Source organism: Taudactylus pleione, unplaced genomic scaffold, assembly GCF_031769625.1.
Source record: "Taudactylus pleione unplaced genomic scaffold, aTauple2 ptg000547l, whole genome shotgun sequence".
NCBI lineage: Eukaryota > Metazoa > Chordata > Amphibia > Anura > Myobatrachidae > Taudactylus > Taudactylus pleione.
In genome coordinates this window covers 2,934,281-2,948,585 of record NW_028284949.1, presented here as the reverse complement: position 1 = coordinate 2,948,585, position 14,305 = coordinate 2,934,281, and the positions used below count along the sequence as shown (strand labels likewise).

General features: G+C 47.8%; 1 protein-coding gene across 1 annotated transcript; it reads right to left on the bottom strand.

Moving 5' to 3' along the window:
- Positions 1-214: 214 nt before the first annotated feature.
- On the bottom strand, positions 215-14,207 carry MVK (mevalonate kinase). The gene is made up of 11 exons (XM_088451404.1): positions 14,072-14,207; positions 12,979-13,067; positions 11,418-11,565; positions 9,842-9,986; positions 8,828-8,983; positions 6,607-6,710; positions 5,317-5,362; positions 4,247-4,337; positions 3,858-3,974; positions 2,989-3,142; positions 215-1,311 (listed from the first exon to the last, which is right to left on the bottom strand). Exons 2-11 carry the CDS (start codon positions 13,054-13,056, stop codon positions 1,160-1,162), a joined length of 1,191 nt encoding a protein of 396 aa, XP_088307530.1. The 5' UTR covers positions 13,057-13,067; positions 14,072-14,207; the 3' UTR covers positions 215-1,159.
- Positions 14,208-14,305: the final 98 nt, after the last annotated feature.

The following is a 14,305-nucleotide window of genomic DNA, read 5'->3' as shown; positions in this document are numbered from 1 at the left end:
TTACATAGCAGCTGCGTTCACAGACGCAGCGGCAGCAATAGCGTACAACTCAGCAACAGGCCCGAAGTACTTATTTATGTATGGTGGTGTCTAGCGCTCTCTTACCTAGGTCTGTGTGACTATAGTTACAGCACCTACTGTATTTATTATTCAAGATGGTTCATGAAACTGCTGCAAATAATGTTCTGTCAAATGCATCTTAATCTAAAACAGATTGAAAACATCCAATGTGCTTAATATGTCTGATTGTTATTAGTATTATCACAGCATAACATCAGGAGACGGATTGGGCCAGGCTCTGCAGCTGCGATTGAGCTCACTTTACGCTTTTGTAAATCCTGGCGATTCTTAATGACTTATTGCCACGTTAAAGCACCCTGAGAAATCACAACTATCGGGACCGATTCCTGATAACTAATAAATAAATCCCCTATGCAGAAAAATACAGACATTAGATTGTCACCACCTTCATGGGACCAATCACCCTAAACCTTTTTCCAGTGATTGGATTAAAAGAAACAGTCATTTGGAAGTTTCCCCATTAACAAGATTTTTAATTTAGAAAATGTATCATATAAAAAACTTAGCATTTAGTTTTTATTACGCTACCCACTTAAGATGTTTTTTTTTTTCTGAGTCACGCAGTGGTGATGTCGAAAACAGCGGGCCGATGTTTTTCGTATGCCCGTGTCGCCTGCGCCCGGATTTTGTTGATACAGAGACGCAGCACAAATTTAGACATGAGGGGATGGTGACTTTAGAAAGACGTGCGTCCTATGGTAATTAGCGTTCGCGCTAGACTGCAGGCATGGCAGGAGGCGCTGGGTGACCCGGCATGTAGCTTCTGCTGGCGCCATTAAATGTAAGGACGTCCGCGACAGCGTCTAACTCAGAATGGAGCCCTGAGGATGATGTCCCAGGGGCGCGTTTGATACATCTCCCCCGCTAATATTCGGACTATTGGAAGGACAGGCAGCTACAGCGGGTGCAGTAACAAACATGTTATAACAGTCAGCATCACACGTCCAAGATGGTTATAACCGTTACAGCGTGTCACAGGTCCCCATTATACAAAGAAAACGAGGATTGTAATGTCATTGTCAGGACATAGGCCCACGATGATGCCCCACAATGCAATGCGCCATTGCTGTACTTTAGTCTATACGCTGCTAAACGCTCTTGAAACATCCTCTGGCAGCGATGACGGGGAATACAGAGAAACTCCTGGTGCCCCAATGCTGGTCTCCCAACACTGATATCCGCAGTCTGACAGCTGCTGTATGGCCGCTTCCAGCACACCGGGGTCTACGTCTGATAGAAGAGAGAGAGGAGTTATAAGGATGGGAAGAGGTTACAGGCAAACATCATTTACCACATAAATACATGAATTGCAGGAAAGGAATCTTACAGTGACTGTAAGCACAACATCAGGACGGAAAAGGGATTGAAATACCGGCGGGTGTTCAGTCGCCGGTTCAAATCCTGACAGCAGATGCCCAACGGATGAAGATCCCGACTGGGGCAGGTAAGTACCCTAACCTCCCCTGTCGTCTTCCCCCTAACCCTCCCTTAGTGGTGCCTAACCCTAACCTCCCCCTCTAGTGCCTAACCCTAACCTCCCCCTCTAGTGCCTAACCCTAACCGCCCCCTCTAGTGCCTAACCGCCCCCTCTAGTGCCTAACCCTAACCGCCCCCTCTAGTGCCTATCCCTTACCTCCCCCTCTAGTGCCTAACCCTTACCTCCACCCCTACTGCCTAACCCTAACCGCCCCCTCCCCTACTGCCTAACCCTAACCGCCCCCTCCCCTACTGCCTAACCCTAACCGCCCCCTCTAGTGCCTAACCCTTACCTCCCACCCTAGTGCCTAACCCTAACCACCCCCTCTAGTGCCTAACCCTTACCTCCCCCTCTAGTGCCTAACCCTAACCGCCCCCCCTACTGCCTAACCCTAACCGCCCCCTCTAGTGCCTAACCCTTACCTCCCCCTCTAGTGCCTAACCCTAACCTCCCCCCCTAGTGCCTAACCCTTACCTCCCCCCCTAGTGCCTAACCCTAACCTCCCCCCCTAGTGCCTAACCCTAACCACCCCCTCTAGTGCCTAATCCTAACCTCCCCCTCTAGTGCCTAACCCTTACCTCCCCCCTAGTGCCTAACCCTAACCGCCCCCTCTAGTGCCTAACCCTTACCTCCCCCCCTTGTGCCTAACCCTTACCTCCCCCCCTAGTGCCTAACCCTAACCGCCCCCTCTAGTGCCTAACCCTTACCTCCCCCCCTAGTGCCTAACCCTAACCTCCCCCCCTAGTGCCTAATCCTAACCTCACCCCCTAGTGCCTAACCCTAACCTCACCCCCTAGTGCCTAATCCTAACCCCCTTTTACCGCTCCCTAAACCTAATTTCTCCCTGGGGGTGCCTAGACCTAATCCCCCATCCCCCAAACCTAACCCTGCTAGTCTCCCTAACCTTCCCCCCCACCCGCGGCTAACGCTAAGGCCGCCCCGGATTTACCTTAGTTCGGGATGGAGTTCCGGCGTCGGGATTAACATAGGAGTCAGTATTTCGACGCCTATGTTACATGCCTTGCCGGGATTCCGATGTCGAGATTGAGACCTCTCATAACTACATCCCCATCAGGACGGTTATATTATATGTAACTCCTATTTGAATTTTGGACTGCGCCGCAGCCCCACCTCTGGAGCCGCCACTGGTTGGTAACATCTAAAGAAGCATTAAGATGCACAAAGTGGGCGTCTTGGTCTTTGCACAGTCAGATGTCCGCCAGGGGAAGGGCTAACATAAAGTCACATACAAGACTACGGTAAAAGACGCTAAAGCTGGCGCGACTCTTAATCAGCCCCCCAAATTCCCGCTTATTTAACGTTGCCACGTGTTTATGACCCATCTGAGCCATATCAGGCTTCACCAAGCCCGGAGAAAATGGCGCGACAGGCCCCCCTTGTATAAAATGACAAATGATCGTATTACGCACCAGGGTGCAGCAGAGTTATTGCACAGCCGCCTCCTCCGGCGCCGGTCAGTTTGCTGTGCAGACCATGTGACGCGGTCACCTGACATAGTCGGTCCAGTGACGAGTGCCCGACACCGATCACGTTCAAATGATGTTGATTGATGTCAAATAATTCCTGTAAAAAGCAACATATTCCATGTAGGCAATGGGTAAACGTAGAACCACATCATGCGCCATCTTGTTAAAGATTCTAATCTACCACAAAGAGTAAAAGACGAACACATTTATTTTCCACAAATTTTCTTCCATGTGTAATAAAGCATTCATTACTAATTCTACCCAAGTCCTAACTGGATCTGTTTAGCTGCAATAAGGTGTAGCTGCCATTTTGAACTTGCATATACAATACTGTCCACTATGGATATTTATGGAATATGCTGTGTACTACAGATCCAGCTGCCCATTCACTTAGCGCAGAGATGGGGAACCTCAGGCCTGGGGGCCGTATAAGGCCCCCAAAATCATTTGGTCTGGCCCTCTGAGCTTTATTCTGCTAGCCTCATCTGGATAGCAGGGTGCCTATAATGGCACCCAGCAGCCAGAATCTATGCAGCAGTGCCTAGGACGCTTCAGACGGTCACACTGCTGCCCTTACAGCTCCCCGGATCATCCTCAGAATGCTCCAGGCATTGCAGTACTCACTGTTGATTGTGGCCCCGTTCCCGTGTGACATCACACGGAGGGGGCGTGGCTTGCATCAGGCCCCATGAATAATGTTATAAATATCAAAATGGCCCTCGGCAGAAAAAAAGGTTCCCCACCCCTGACTTAGCGGGTGATGCAATTAAACTGAAAATATGGTTTCCACAACCCCCCCTCAGGTATATCACCTCCAACACAGAGTAGTGATCCTTAGACAACCCATCAGCTGAAGCCTGAAGAACTCGCTGGCACTCCCGGGAAACCGCATGTATGGATGAGAGGACGGGCTCCATGATATCTGGATACTGTGAGGTAAAAAATGGAGATTGTCAAGATGGCGGAAAATGTGGCGGGAAAGTTCTGCACATAATTACTTTAGTTATCGGCTCCAACTATATGAATGTCGAATTGGGGATGGGAGGGAAAACCCACCCTCCTGAACATGCCAGGCAAGTGGTTAAGGTCTGCACCCCCATTAAAAATACATACGTCCTTATAAGCTGAACGCCAGACCCACAAATAGAATCATACACAATATTAAAGTACAGAAGTTTAATGCCAAGGGAATCCATAGGACCTTCAGGAGCTTTTCCTTCACCCCCTCCACAAGGACCTTTGTGCTGCGCGGCACTCGGGTGTTGGTCAGTAAGATCTGTAGCACCGGGACCCTGGAAACACAACATAACATATAATAACCAGCTGTAAAAAGAAAACCCAAAAATAACATAATTTCACTACTGGGGAGTTTTGAAATACAATGGGCTTTAAGGTGCGTACACACTGGGCGATTAAAGTGGACGACTGAACGATATCGTTATCATTCAGTCGTCCACTTTATCGTCCATTTTTTACACCAAAACGATGAACGATAACGACGATGCGCGTTCCTGCGGGTCCTTCGTCATCATCGTTCATCGGGTTAGCATGCGGGCCAACCTGACGACGTCGTCAGGTTGCTCCATGTTGGGGAATGGGGGAGAGAGCCCGGCGCTGAACGATATCGTTAATGATATCGCTCAGCAGCTGTGCTCCATGTCATGAACGACATAGAGCACACCCTGCCGGGGGCAACACTACACGATATCGCTCAGGGAGCATATCGTCTAGTGTGTTCTTTATAGTCCTAATAATAATAATTATAATAATGACAAAAACAATAATAATACCATAAAAATATTGATGTGAAATAATCAGCAGATAATAAAAATATGTAGCCGATGTCTGCGTCTTTATACTGCTATCAAATAATACAAAGGCGCAAAGTAATACCAGACTTATGCTGGGCACACATTGAGCGATGTCTCCCCAGCCGATATGTCGGCCTGTCCTGGGTAAACATCAGAACAATGTAATGAGCGACGGAGCGATTACTCGTTCCATCCCTCGTTACACTGCATGGCGCCGCATGCGATATTGTCAGGTTTGGTTTCGGATGCGACCGCGGGAGCGCGCATATTGTGCATACACACTGCACGATATGCACAATTTGGCGGAACGACATTACACTAGTGTGTACCCAGCTTAATATCAGTGGATTTGGGGATAATTACAGACATCCTTTAGGTAGAATAAGAACAGTGTAACTGATGACAAGTCTGTAATATGCACAGAGAGAGTTGGGGGAGAGGCAAAGGCTAATAACGGTACCTCTTCATTGGAGTTATTTGTCCCGCTTGATATTGCAGCGCTCCACCTAAAAGAAATCAATCTACATCAATTTAAAATGCCCCCAACCAATAAAACTGTCAATATGATATGCTGGCGATTATAGCTAACCACCCGTTACCACCCAGAAGCGGCCACCGAGATTGCATCTCTCTGCCGCCAAATTCGCTCTGCATCTTAGAGCGGTAACCACCGGGAGGCATGTGTAGTACTTCCAACATCGGCCAACTGCGTGAATATTGGCGTAGCGCGCGGTTAGCACACCTGCAAATCAAGCCCATAATGTGTAAATACTCTCAGCACCACATGTGCATACTGCAGGGGCCCCAGATCACAGTATGACACACAGAGACCCCCAATTTACATACCACAGTGTACCCCACGCTTTTGATGTAGTTATGTGTAGGGGGCCCATGGGCAACCAGCCCCAGGCCCCCAGTGTTAATCCAGCACTGTACAGCATGCAGCAATATCTTATGCTCTTGCATGGGCCCGGGGGAGCAATGGGGGCACTTTTTCAATTTTTAAAAACACAGACTGGTGCCATTAGGGCTGATTTACTAAAATGCCATTTAGGTACAAAATATCTAGTGCAAGTTAGACAATGAAAAGAAGCATTTGATTGGCTGCCATGGTTCAGTGTAGGGGTAGGCAAGCCTTGACAAGGATGTTCTGAGTGGCCCCTGATTGGACAGTCCCTCCCCTCCTACTCAGGGCTGTCGAGAACCAACAAGAGGCCCCTCTCAGCAGCTCCACAGGGAGCCTCCAACAAGCCCCCCTCCTCCACCCCATGGAACCCCTGCTCCTACCCCCAACTGAGGAGTCCTATTTGGTGTGCTACACCCTCTCCAAACTGAAGAACCCAAGCAGGGCCTGCATACCTAGCAAAACCAGGGCCTATAGTAAGTGAACCCTACCAGAGTTAGTCCTGCTCATAGTTGAATTACAGTACAATATTCTGAAGTATGTCTTGGTCTCCAGACTACAAATTAGCAACCTAACCTGAGCAAACTAGCTTCAAAAGAGGATGGGATGGTTTAACGGCGGTGGCAGTCCAGAAAGTTTTTGATTTTGTAATGTCGAACAAAGAGGATAAAAACGTTCCCTGCCCCTGGTTAACTGGAAACTTTGCACCTAAATGTAATATTGGTAAATAAGCCCTAATGAGTTGAAAGTGATCACATCTGATCTCTAACCAAATATCTAAACCACAGAACAGTTGCTACCAACATACCCGCATTCTCTGGACTGTTACTCAGCTGAGCTACATACCCCATGTGCCTACAGCATTGTCCACACCGGAGGGATTCCCATGGATGACCTTCTCACCTTGAAAGGCCCAGCGATTAATGAGGTCCAGCTCACTCTGCGTCCACCTGCCGAAATAGCACCAGTGTCAATTTGTCTGGTACCGTGATACCATCTACAAAGAGAACTTCCCTAGATGTTGCCTACAAACTGCCCTTCCATCATGGCCTGAATCAGCAACCGAAGGACCTCCATCTTAAATCACTCCCTCGGAAGGAATTTGTTTGGGGCCTTCACATACAAGATGGAAGAGCCATCCCACTTAGGCACCAGGAAGAAGAATGGTATAAAGACCCCCAACCCTTTCATCCAGGATAAGATTACAATATCTACCAAACCACGCACCAACACTGTGTAAGGAATAAAAGACTAACGCATTTCACCGTCCTTGAACAATTTCAACAGAGGTCATCAGAGACCCAAAAGACTATTAACCAGTCAGGATCACAATACTTCTAGCAGAGCAGTCACCCGTACTTACACAGCTGAAATCAAAGTTAAGATCCACACATATGCGAACTATTCCCCACTGGCCCACGAGATGGCAGGGTGAGAGTCGGTTCTCTGGCTGTGTACAAGCCTGGATATATCACCTGATCTACAGAAGTAGTTTCATATATATTTTGCTGTGTGTGGTCAGATCACTCCATCCGGCTATCGATTATTTATGGCTAACAGAATATACATCCACCTTGCACCTGTGTAGCCCTAAGACAATATTTGCATACATCATATACTGGTGCAATTCTTCTAAATATTCCCCCTGTGTACATCTGATATTTGGCTGTATCATCCTCTAGTGTTCATACTAGCACCCTGCACCTGTCACAAACCGTGCAGTTCCTCTCTCCTGCCTGGGGTGTCACTCTCTGCACTGGTGCTTCTAGCACACTCAGCTGATGCAACAAACTGCTCAGTTACAGACCAGAGTGTGCTAGAAGCACCAGAGCAGAGAACAAGAACAACACCCCAGACAAGAAAGAGGAATTGCATGGGCTGTGCAGGTACAGGGTGCTAGAATGAACACTAACCTCATTTTATAGCATGCATGCCTGAAAGAAAAGCGATTAAGCTCTTTGCATTTGATACTCATCTGGCTCAGATTTAAATTAATCGATTGCACAAAAGGGGGAGCCATTCATCAGTATATACATTTATTTGGGGGATTTAGGATTACAGTATATTGTCTGTTGAAGCCATGTCTGTTAATTAGGGAAAAGATCTATCTGTAGGGATTACACTGTGTTATCATCCGTAATTGTATAGGTGTCATTGTTTCAATGAACTAGGAAATTAATATAATCAAGGGCCCCCATTTTTGAAAGGAATATAGATATTACATATATGTACAATATATGATACAGACTCGGTCGTACACAGATATACAAATTACAAATGGTACACACATCCCAGTGGTCAGAGTACTCTAGTAATACAGTTCTGTAGCTCTCTGTTGTTTTATTTAGGTTCCGGTCAGAATGTTGACACTAGAATGTCGACAGCTTCTGAGTGTTGACAGTCAGAATGTCAACACAGACTTTAGGCCGAGTCGCATGGGACTTAGGGCCTGATTCAGAGCCAGACGCTCTGACCAGAGCGCTGACTCTGAATCAGGGCACTCCTCCATGAAAATGGAGCGTCCTCCTGGACGCTCGTATAGCTGTGGGTGACCACCCACAGCTATAGCTAGCGTCCATGATGATGGTCGCGATGGTCCAGACCATCGCGACCATCGGGCTTGCGACGGAGACCCTGCGGTAGGGTCTCGCTGCCGCAAGCCCTGGAGTGATTTTGGCTCTATCAGAGCCAAAATCACTCCCACTGACATCACTAGTGATGTCAGTGGGGCCGGCTTCAGACGGTAGGCATTCCCATGGGAACGCCTCCGTCTGGCCGCCACGCCACCGGCACGCCCTCCAAAGGGGGCGTGCTGTCAACCAACATCGACAGCACGCCCCCTTTGGTGCGAGACCCGGAGCGACAGCTTGGCTGTCGCAGTCCAGGTCTCGCGCATGCGCACGACGGAGCTCCCTCCGTCGAGCGCATGCGCAGTGGGGCAAAATCGACCCGTTTGCGAGCGTCCTTTGCTCGCGAATGGGTCTGAATGACCCCCTTAGAGCTGTAAAAAAAAACAAAAAAAACCCTTCTGTATTACTTGTTGTTCGTCATTAAAACGTATATATACCTCATGGTCTCCGTGTCTGCCTGTATTAGGTGAGAAATCCTTTTAGAGGCGGCTAATAAGGCAGCAGCCAGGCAGACGGAATATGCAGCGCTGGATCCCAACCCGGCTCCTGTCGGCAGCTGGGACCAAACCGCTACATCCAAACTTGGGAGATCACTAGACAGAACACAAGAGTTCAGTTATGGCACTGAAGTACTGTACTGTACATGGACAAAGGGCATTGCCAGCTTCATCTATGTGGGACAAGCAATTCATATACAATCATCTTGGCCAGGGTTTCGAAACTCGGTCCTCAAGGCATCCTAACAGTCCAAGTTTTAAGGATATCCATGCTTGTACACAGATGGTATAATCAAACTGACTAAGGTACTAATTAAGCATGGATATCCTTAAAACCTAAACACCACTGATCTAGGCTACAAAATGTGAGTGTGATTTTACATATTACCATTTGCAGTTGTGACCAGTTGCAGAAACTGAGGAACAAAGGGCCTGATTCAAAGATGGAGGCAAATTCCGTCGAGACTGCGATTCCATACGCGGAAGACGTGAAAACATGTTATTGTCTCAGCCGCTGTCTTGTGCACAGAGACTCCCAACTCTGGCGTGTGGCATCCATCCCTCACGCACAAAAGTGAGAGCATCGGAAACATTGGTCGCACATCGAACCTCTGAGTAGGCCTATGCTGCCTCAGACAGAGAGGCTCTCCTAAGACGCCGAGGTCTCTGCAGCTGCGGAAGAATTTGCAGAGCCTCACTAGGGCACATCCAGAAACCAGTCCCAACATACCTGCATTTTTTTGTAGCCACCCCCCGTTACCTCCCCAAAACTCTGACTAACTGCCACTCACTTTGCAAATAAATCCTCTCTGCGACTGCCGCTCATGTGCTATGCGGCTATGACACGCGCACAATGGCAAAAAAAAAAACATTCACATTACTACCATCATTTCACCAGAGACCTGCAGCAATACAGGTATAGATGTGCTTCCAGTATACCAGTATCTCACTCACCGCCCACAGATAGACAGGTAGAGATAGAGAAAGGTCAGTACAGCGAGATGCTCAGTGTCCTTGGAATCCTCAGGAACACCTGCAAATCTCATCAGCGTGTCCAACTGTTCTGGGCCAGGACTGGCTGGTTCCTCTCCAGGGTTACCTATAAAGAATCGGGAATGTGCAGGAGAAGAAAAGACCATTAACCGGTACTGTATATACGATGGAATGCACATACAAAAATGTCACAGCTTGCCAAGGAGAAATCGTCACGCCTGCGGGGCTGTGTCCTGGGCCTGTAAGCAGTGATGTATGTTTTCTATGGATTCAGTATGATTTACATGCGGCCGGCGGTTCAAATCCCGACAGCGGCTTCCCGGCAGCAGTGAACATCTCGATCGTCGAGAGGTAAGTATTCACTAAACTATTCTCCCCCCTAACCCTCCATTAGGGGTGCCTAACCCTAACCTCCCCCCTAAGTGCTTTACCCTAATCCCCCCTCTAAGTGCTAAACCTAACCCCCCCCTTCCCCGCTGCCTAAACCTGAGTCCCCCGGGGGGGTGCCTAACCCTAACCTCCCCCCGGGGGTGCCTAACCCTAGCCTAACCCTAAACTCCCAGGGGGGTGCCTAACCCTAAGTCCCCCCCGGGAACCCTAAACCTAACAACCCCCCCCCCCCGCGGCTGTCTGCGCCCGCCGACCGGCTTACCTTCAATCGGTAAGCCGGGCGTCGGGCTCCCGGCGTAGGTAAAATGACAGGCGTCGGGATTTCTGTCCTTTGGCCCTTGCCGGGATTAGACGGTCGGGATTCTGTCCATCGGCTTCCCGACTGCTTCCCGTTTTCTATCTGTTGATTGCGGAAGGCTGATGGTCACATATCATATTTTAGGTGGAGAGTTAAGGCCCCCATACATCAGAGATTGATTGCAGCAATCGTGCGATTTGCAATCGATTGTGTATAAAAAGCTTTCCCTTTTTTTAATCGATTGTGGCAATTCTGCAATCGATTGAAAAAGGGAAAGATTTTTATACACAATCGATTGCAAATTGCTGCAATCAATCTCTGATGTATGGGGGCCTTTAGATTGTTGGAACAATTGTATATGCTAATTAGCTTTAATAGCTAAGAATGTAAAGTACGTTTGCATTTTTGCGTGAATATAGTTAGTGACATACTAATGTGCACATGGAAAGCTCCCGTGTTCCTCTGGTTTTACGTGTCTGCGTAAAATCCGATGCTGGTGCGCACTGAAACAAGGACGATCTGTTATTAATAAAGTGCTTTACTAGTTGCAATGTTGGGCTAGGGAGGTCTGTAACATTTATACCTAGATAGATAAATATGTATAGATACATAATGTTCATTCTAGCACCCTGCACCTGTCCCAACCCGTGCAGTTCCTCTTTCCTGCCTGATGTGTCGCTCTCTGTTCTGGTGCTTCGAGCACACTCTGGTCTGTATCTCAGCAGTTTGCTGCATCAGCTGAGGGTGCTAGAAGCACCAGAGCAGAGAGCGACACCCCAGGCAGGAAAGAGGAACTGCACGGGTTCCCAGGGGCAGGGTGCTAGAATGAACAAAATAGTAGTAGCTCACCTTGGAAAGTGGGCAGCAGAGCCCGCAGGTCACAGATGTCCCACCTCAGCTTGGTTCCGATGTTTGGAAGGTTTATTAGCACTGCATTATCTTTGGACGGCCGCAACCTGAGGAATGTTCTCAGATTTAAACCCACCGCCAGAGCCATCTAAAACGAAGCACAGAATATATTCCATACATAACACAGCACAAAGTAATTTCATAACTCACAAATCAGTGTCTGAGATAGGACTAGTTCAGCCACAGAGACTAACGGATAGGGGGGGGGAATAACGAAAGCGGAAAATACTTTATAAAACAAATAAAGATTAAAAACCAAACGCCGTAGCGATGTAACAGACAAGACTGTAAGCTGGGCACCGGTGTGAAAGTTCGTATCTGACGCAAATATGTAATTTCTTCTTGCTATTGTGACTGGCACTTCCGTCAGAGGTCTGCACCGGAAGTGCCAGTCACATGACCTCCTGGATCCCCGAAGCCACACTGGATCCGCTGCAGCTGCCAGGACCAGGTTAGTGACCGCTGAGCTACCTGCGACGTTACATTGACATTCTATCATGTCAACAGGTCACCCGTGTAGACATGGTCACAGTCTACATGCTAACCACATCAACATGCTGCATGATGACATTTTCACCATGCCGACATTCTTAGTGTTCATTCTAGCAGCCTGTACCTGTCACAGCCCGTGCAGTTCCGCTTTCCTGCCTGAGGTGTCGCTCTCCACTCTGGTGCTTCTAGCACACTCATCTGATGCAACAAATTGCTGCGATACAGACCAGTGTGCTAGAAACACCAGAGCAGAGAGCGATACCCCAGGCTGGAAAGAGGAACTGCACAGGTTGTGACAAGTGCGGGGTGCTAGAATGAACAATACATTCTCATGTCGACCTGATGCAAGTCGACATGACAAATGCCGACCTAACATACCACATCCTTTAAAATATATGTGGAAGATCTAGGTCTTTCCAAATAAAAAGGTTATTGAAAGGAAGCAAGCAGCCAAAGATCATGTTAATTTGATTCTGGATATCACTCATTAACCTACCTTGTAAATTGTGGAGATAGCATGACAATAGAAAACCTAACCAGCCTTATCGCCACATTTTAATAAGTAGACCTGTCAGTGTACAGTAGTAGTGTTCATTTTAGCACCCTGCACCTGTTAAAACCCGTGCAGTTCCTCTTTCCTGCCTGGGGTGTCGCGCTCTGCTCTGGTGATTCTAGCACACTCAGCTGATGCAACAAACTGCTGAGATACAGACCAGAGTGTGCTAGAAGCACCAGAGCAGAGAGTGACACCCCAGGCAGGAAAGAGGAACTGCACGGGCTGTCACAGTTGCAGGGTGCTAGAATGAATACTACAGTAGTCTTGGTTGGGTGTATGAATCCGTAAGAGGACCGGTATAATAAAAATCTATTTTTTTTTCTTTTTTACAAGATCCGATGGGCAATTTATGAGGCGATAGCAACAAGGCAATCCCAGATACCTAGCTGAGGCTGCAACATGATGCTTGGTGTAGAAACAATGCAATACACTGAGCAATAGGAGATACAGTACCTTCCCGTGTACCACAGCATGCTCGCCATGAAGAATAACCTTCCCAGGGGCAGATATAAACAGTTCTCTGTCTGCCATGGTGTCTTTATCTGCAAACAGATGTGAGATCAGTACGTCAAACGAGGATCAGGAATTATTATTGCAATTTAATGAATCAATGCAATGACACGATTCCCATTTTGATAACAGATTTGCAAACATGGACACATGTCATTTCTGAAAAAACCCTACAAAACATCTAGAACACAAACCCACTAGTAGAGAATGGCACCGTGTAACAGACAGTGATGTAGGTGGGGTAGGCTGATCGCACTGATGGGTAATGCAGGCTTAGTAAGTGACACCTCTGAAGAAACTGCTGGACGGGCATAGAAACGCGTTAGACTGACAATCTGTATCCTGCTCCGGAGGTTCACAGGAACCCCGACTTGCTGTGTTCCATGTACAACAGGTGTCAGCACTGTGGTTTTGTACAGTTCCCAGAAGCCTGTACAAAGTGGACCAGGCTGGCCAGCTTACATATTGTGCTTACATCCTACAGAGGAGCTGGTCTTGGGCCACAGATTTACAAATATATGGTGTTTTTCATTGAGGTTTACTATACATTCTCTGGAGACAATTACAGCCACACTATCAGGCTATCGCTACGACCTACCTCATTTACACGGAGCGACTCATGGTGCCTATCACAGCTGATTACTGTTATTTTTACGCTGATGTTTACGGCACAGTAAATTGTTTTATAGGTCGGGTTTTCCCGTCACATAACGGTTTTTCTCATTCATTTGTACAGAGCACCTGTTAATTGTTTTATTTGTAGGCTTAGAACGTGTGTGTCCAGGTGGGCGGTGGGGGACTACAAGTTCCAGGAAGCCACATGCAGGGGTGGTCAAATAACGGCCCTCAAGCTGTTGTGGAGCTACACATCCCAGCATGCCTTGCAACAATTTTAGCATGGAGATATATATATATATATCTCTATCTATCTATCTATCTATCTATATATATATATATATACACACATATATGTAGATAGATAGATATATATATATATATGTCTGACATGCAGGGAGAGGATACACGCAGTACTTACCAGTGTGGCCAGCCTTGTCCTGCTGCTGTCCCAGTATCTCCCATACACACAGCTACAGTGGTGACCAGTATATAGCAGCAGATGTGCAGACACTCTATGTACATTATCTCTCTTCTATTCATGCACATCCACCCATCACAGGCCGCCCTACCCCGACAGGCCAATCAGCTGCTCTGCTCTCACCCTCTAACTCCGCCCCTCTTTCCGACACCACCAATCACCGGTAAGGAGGGC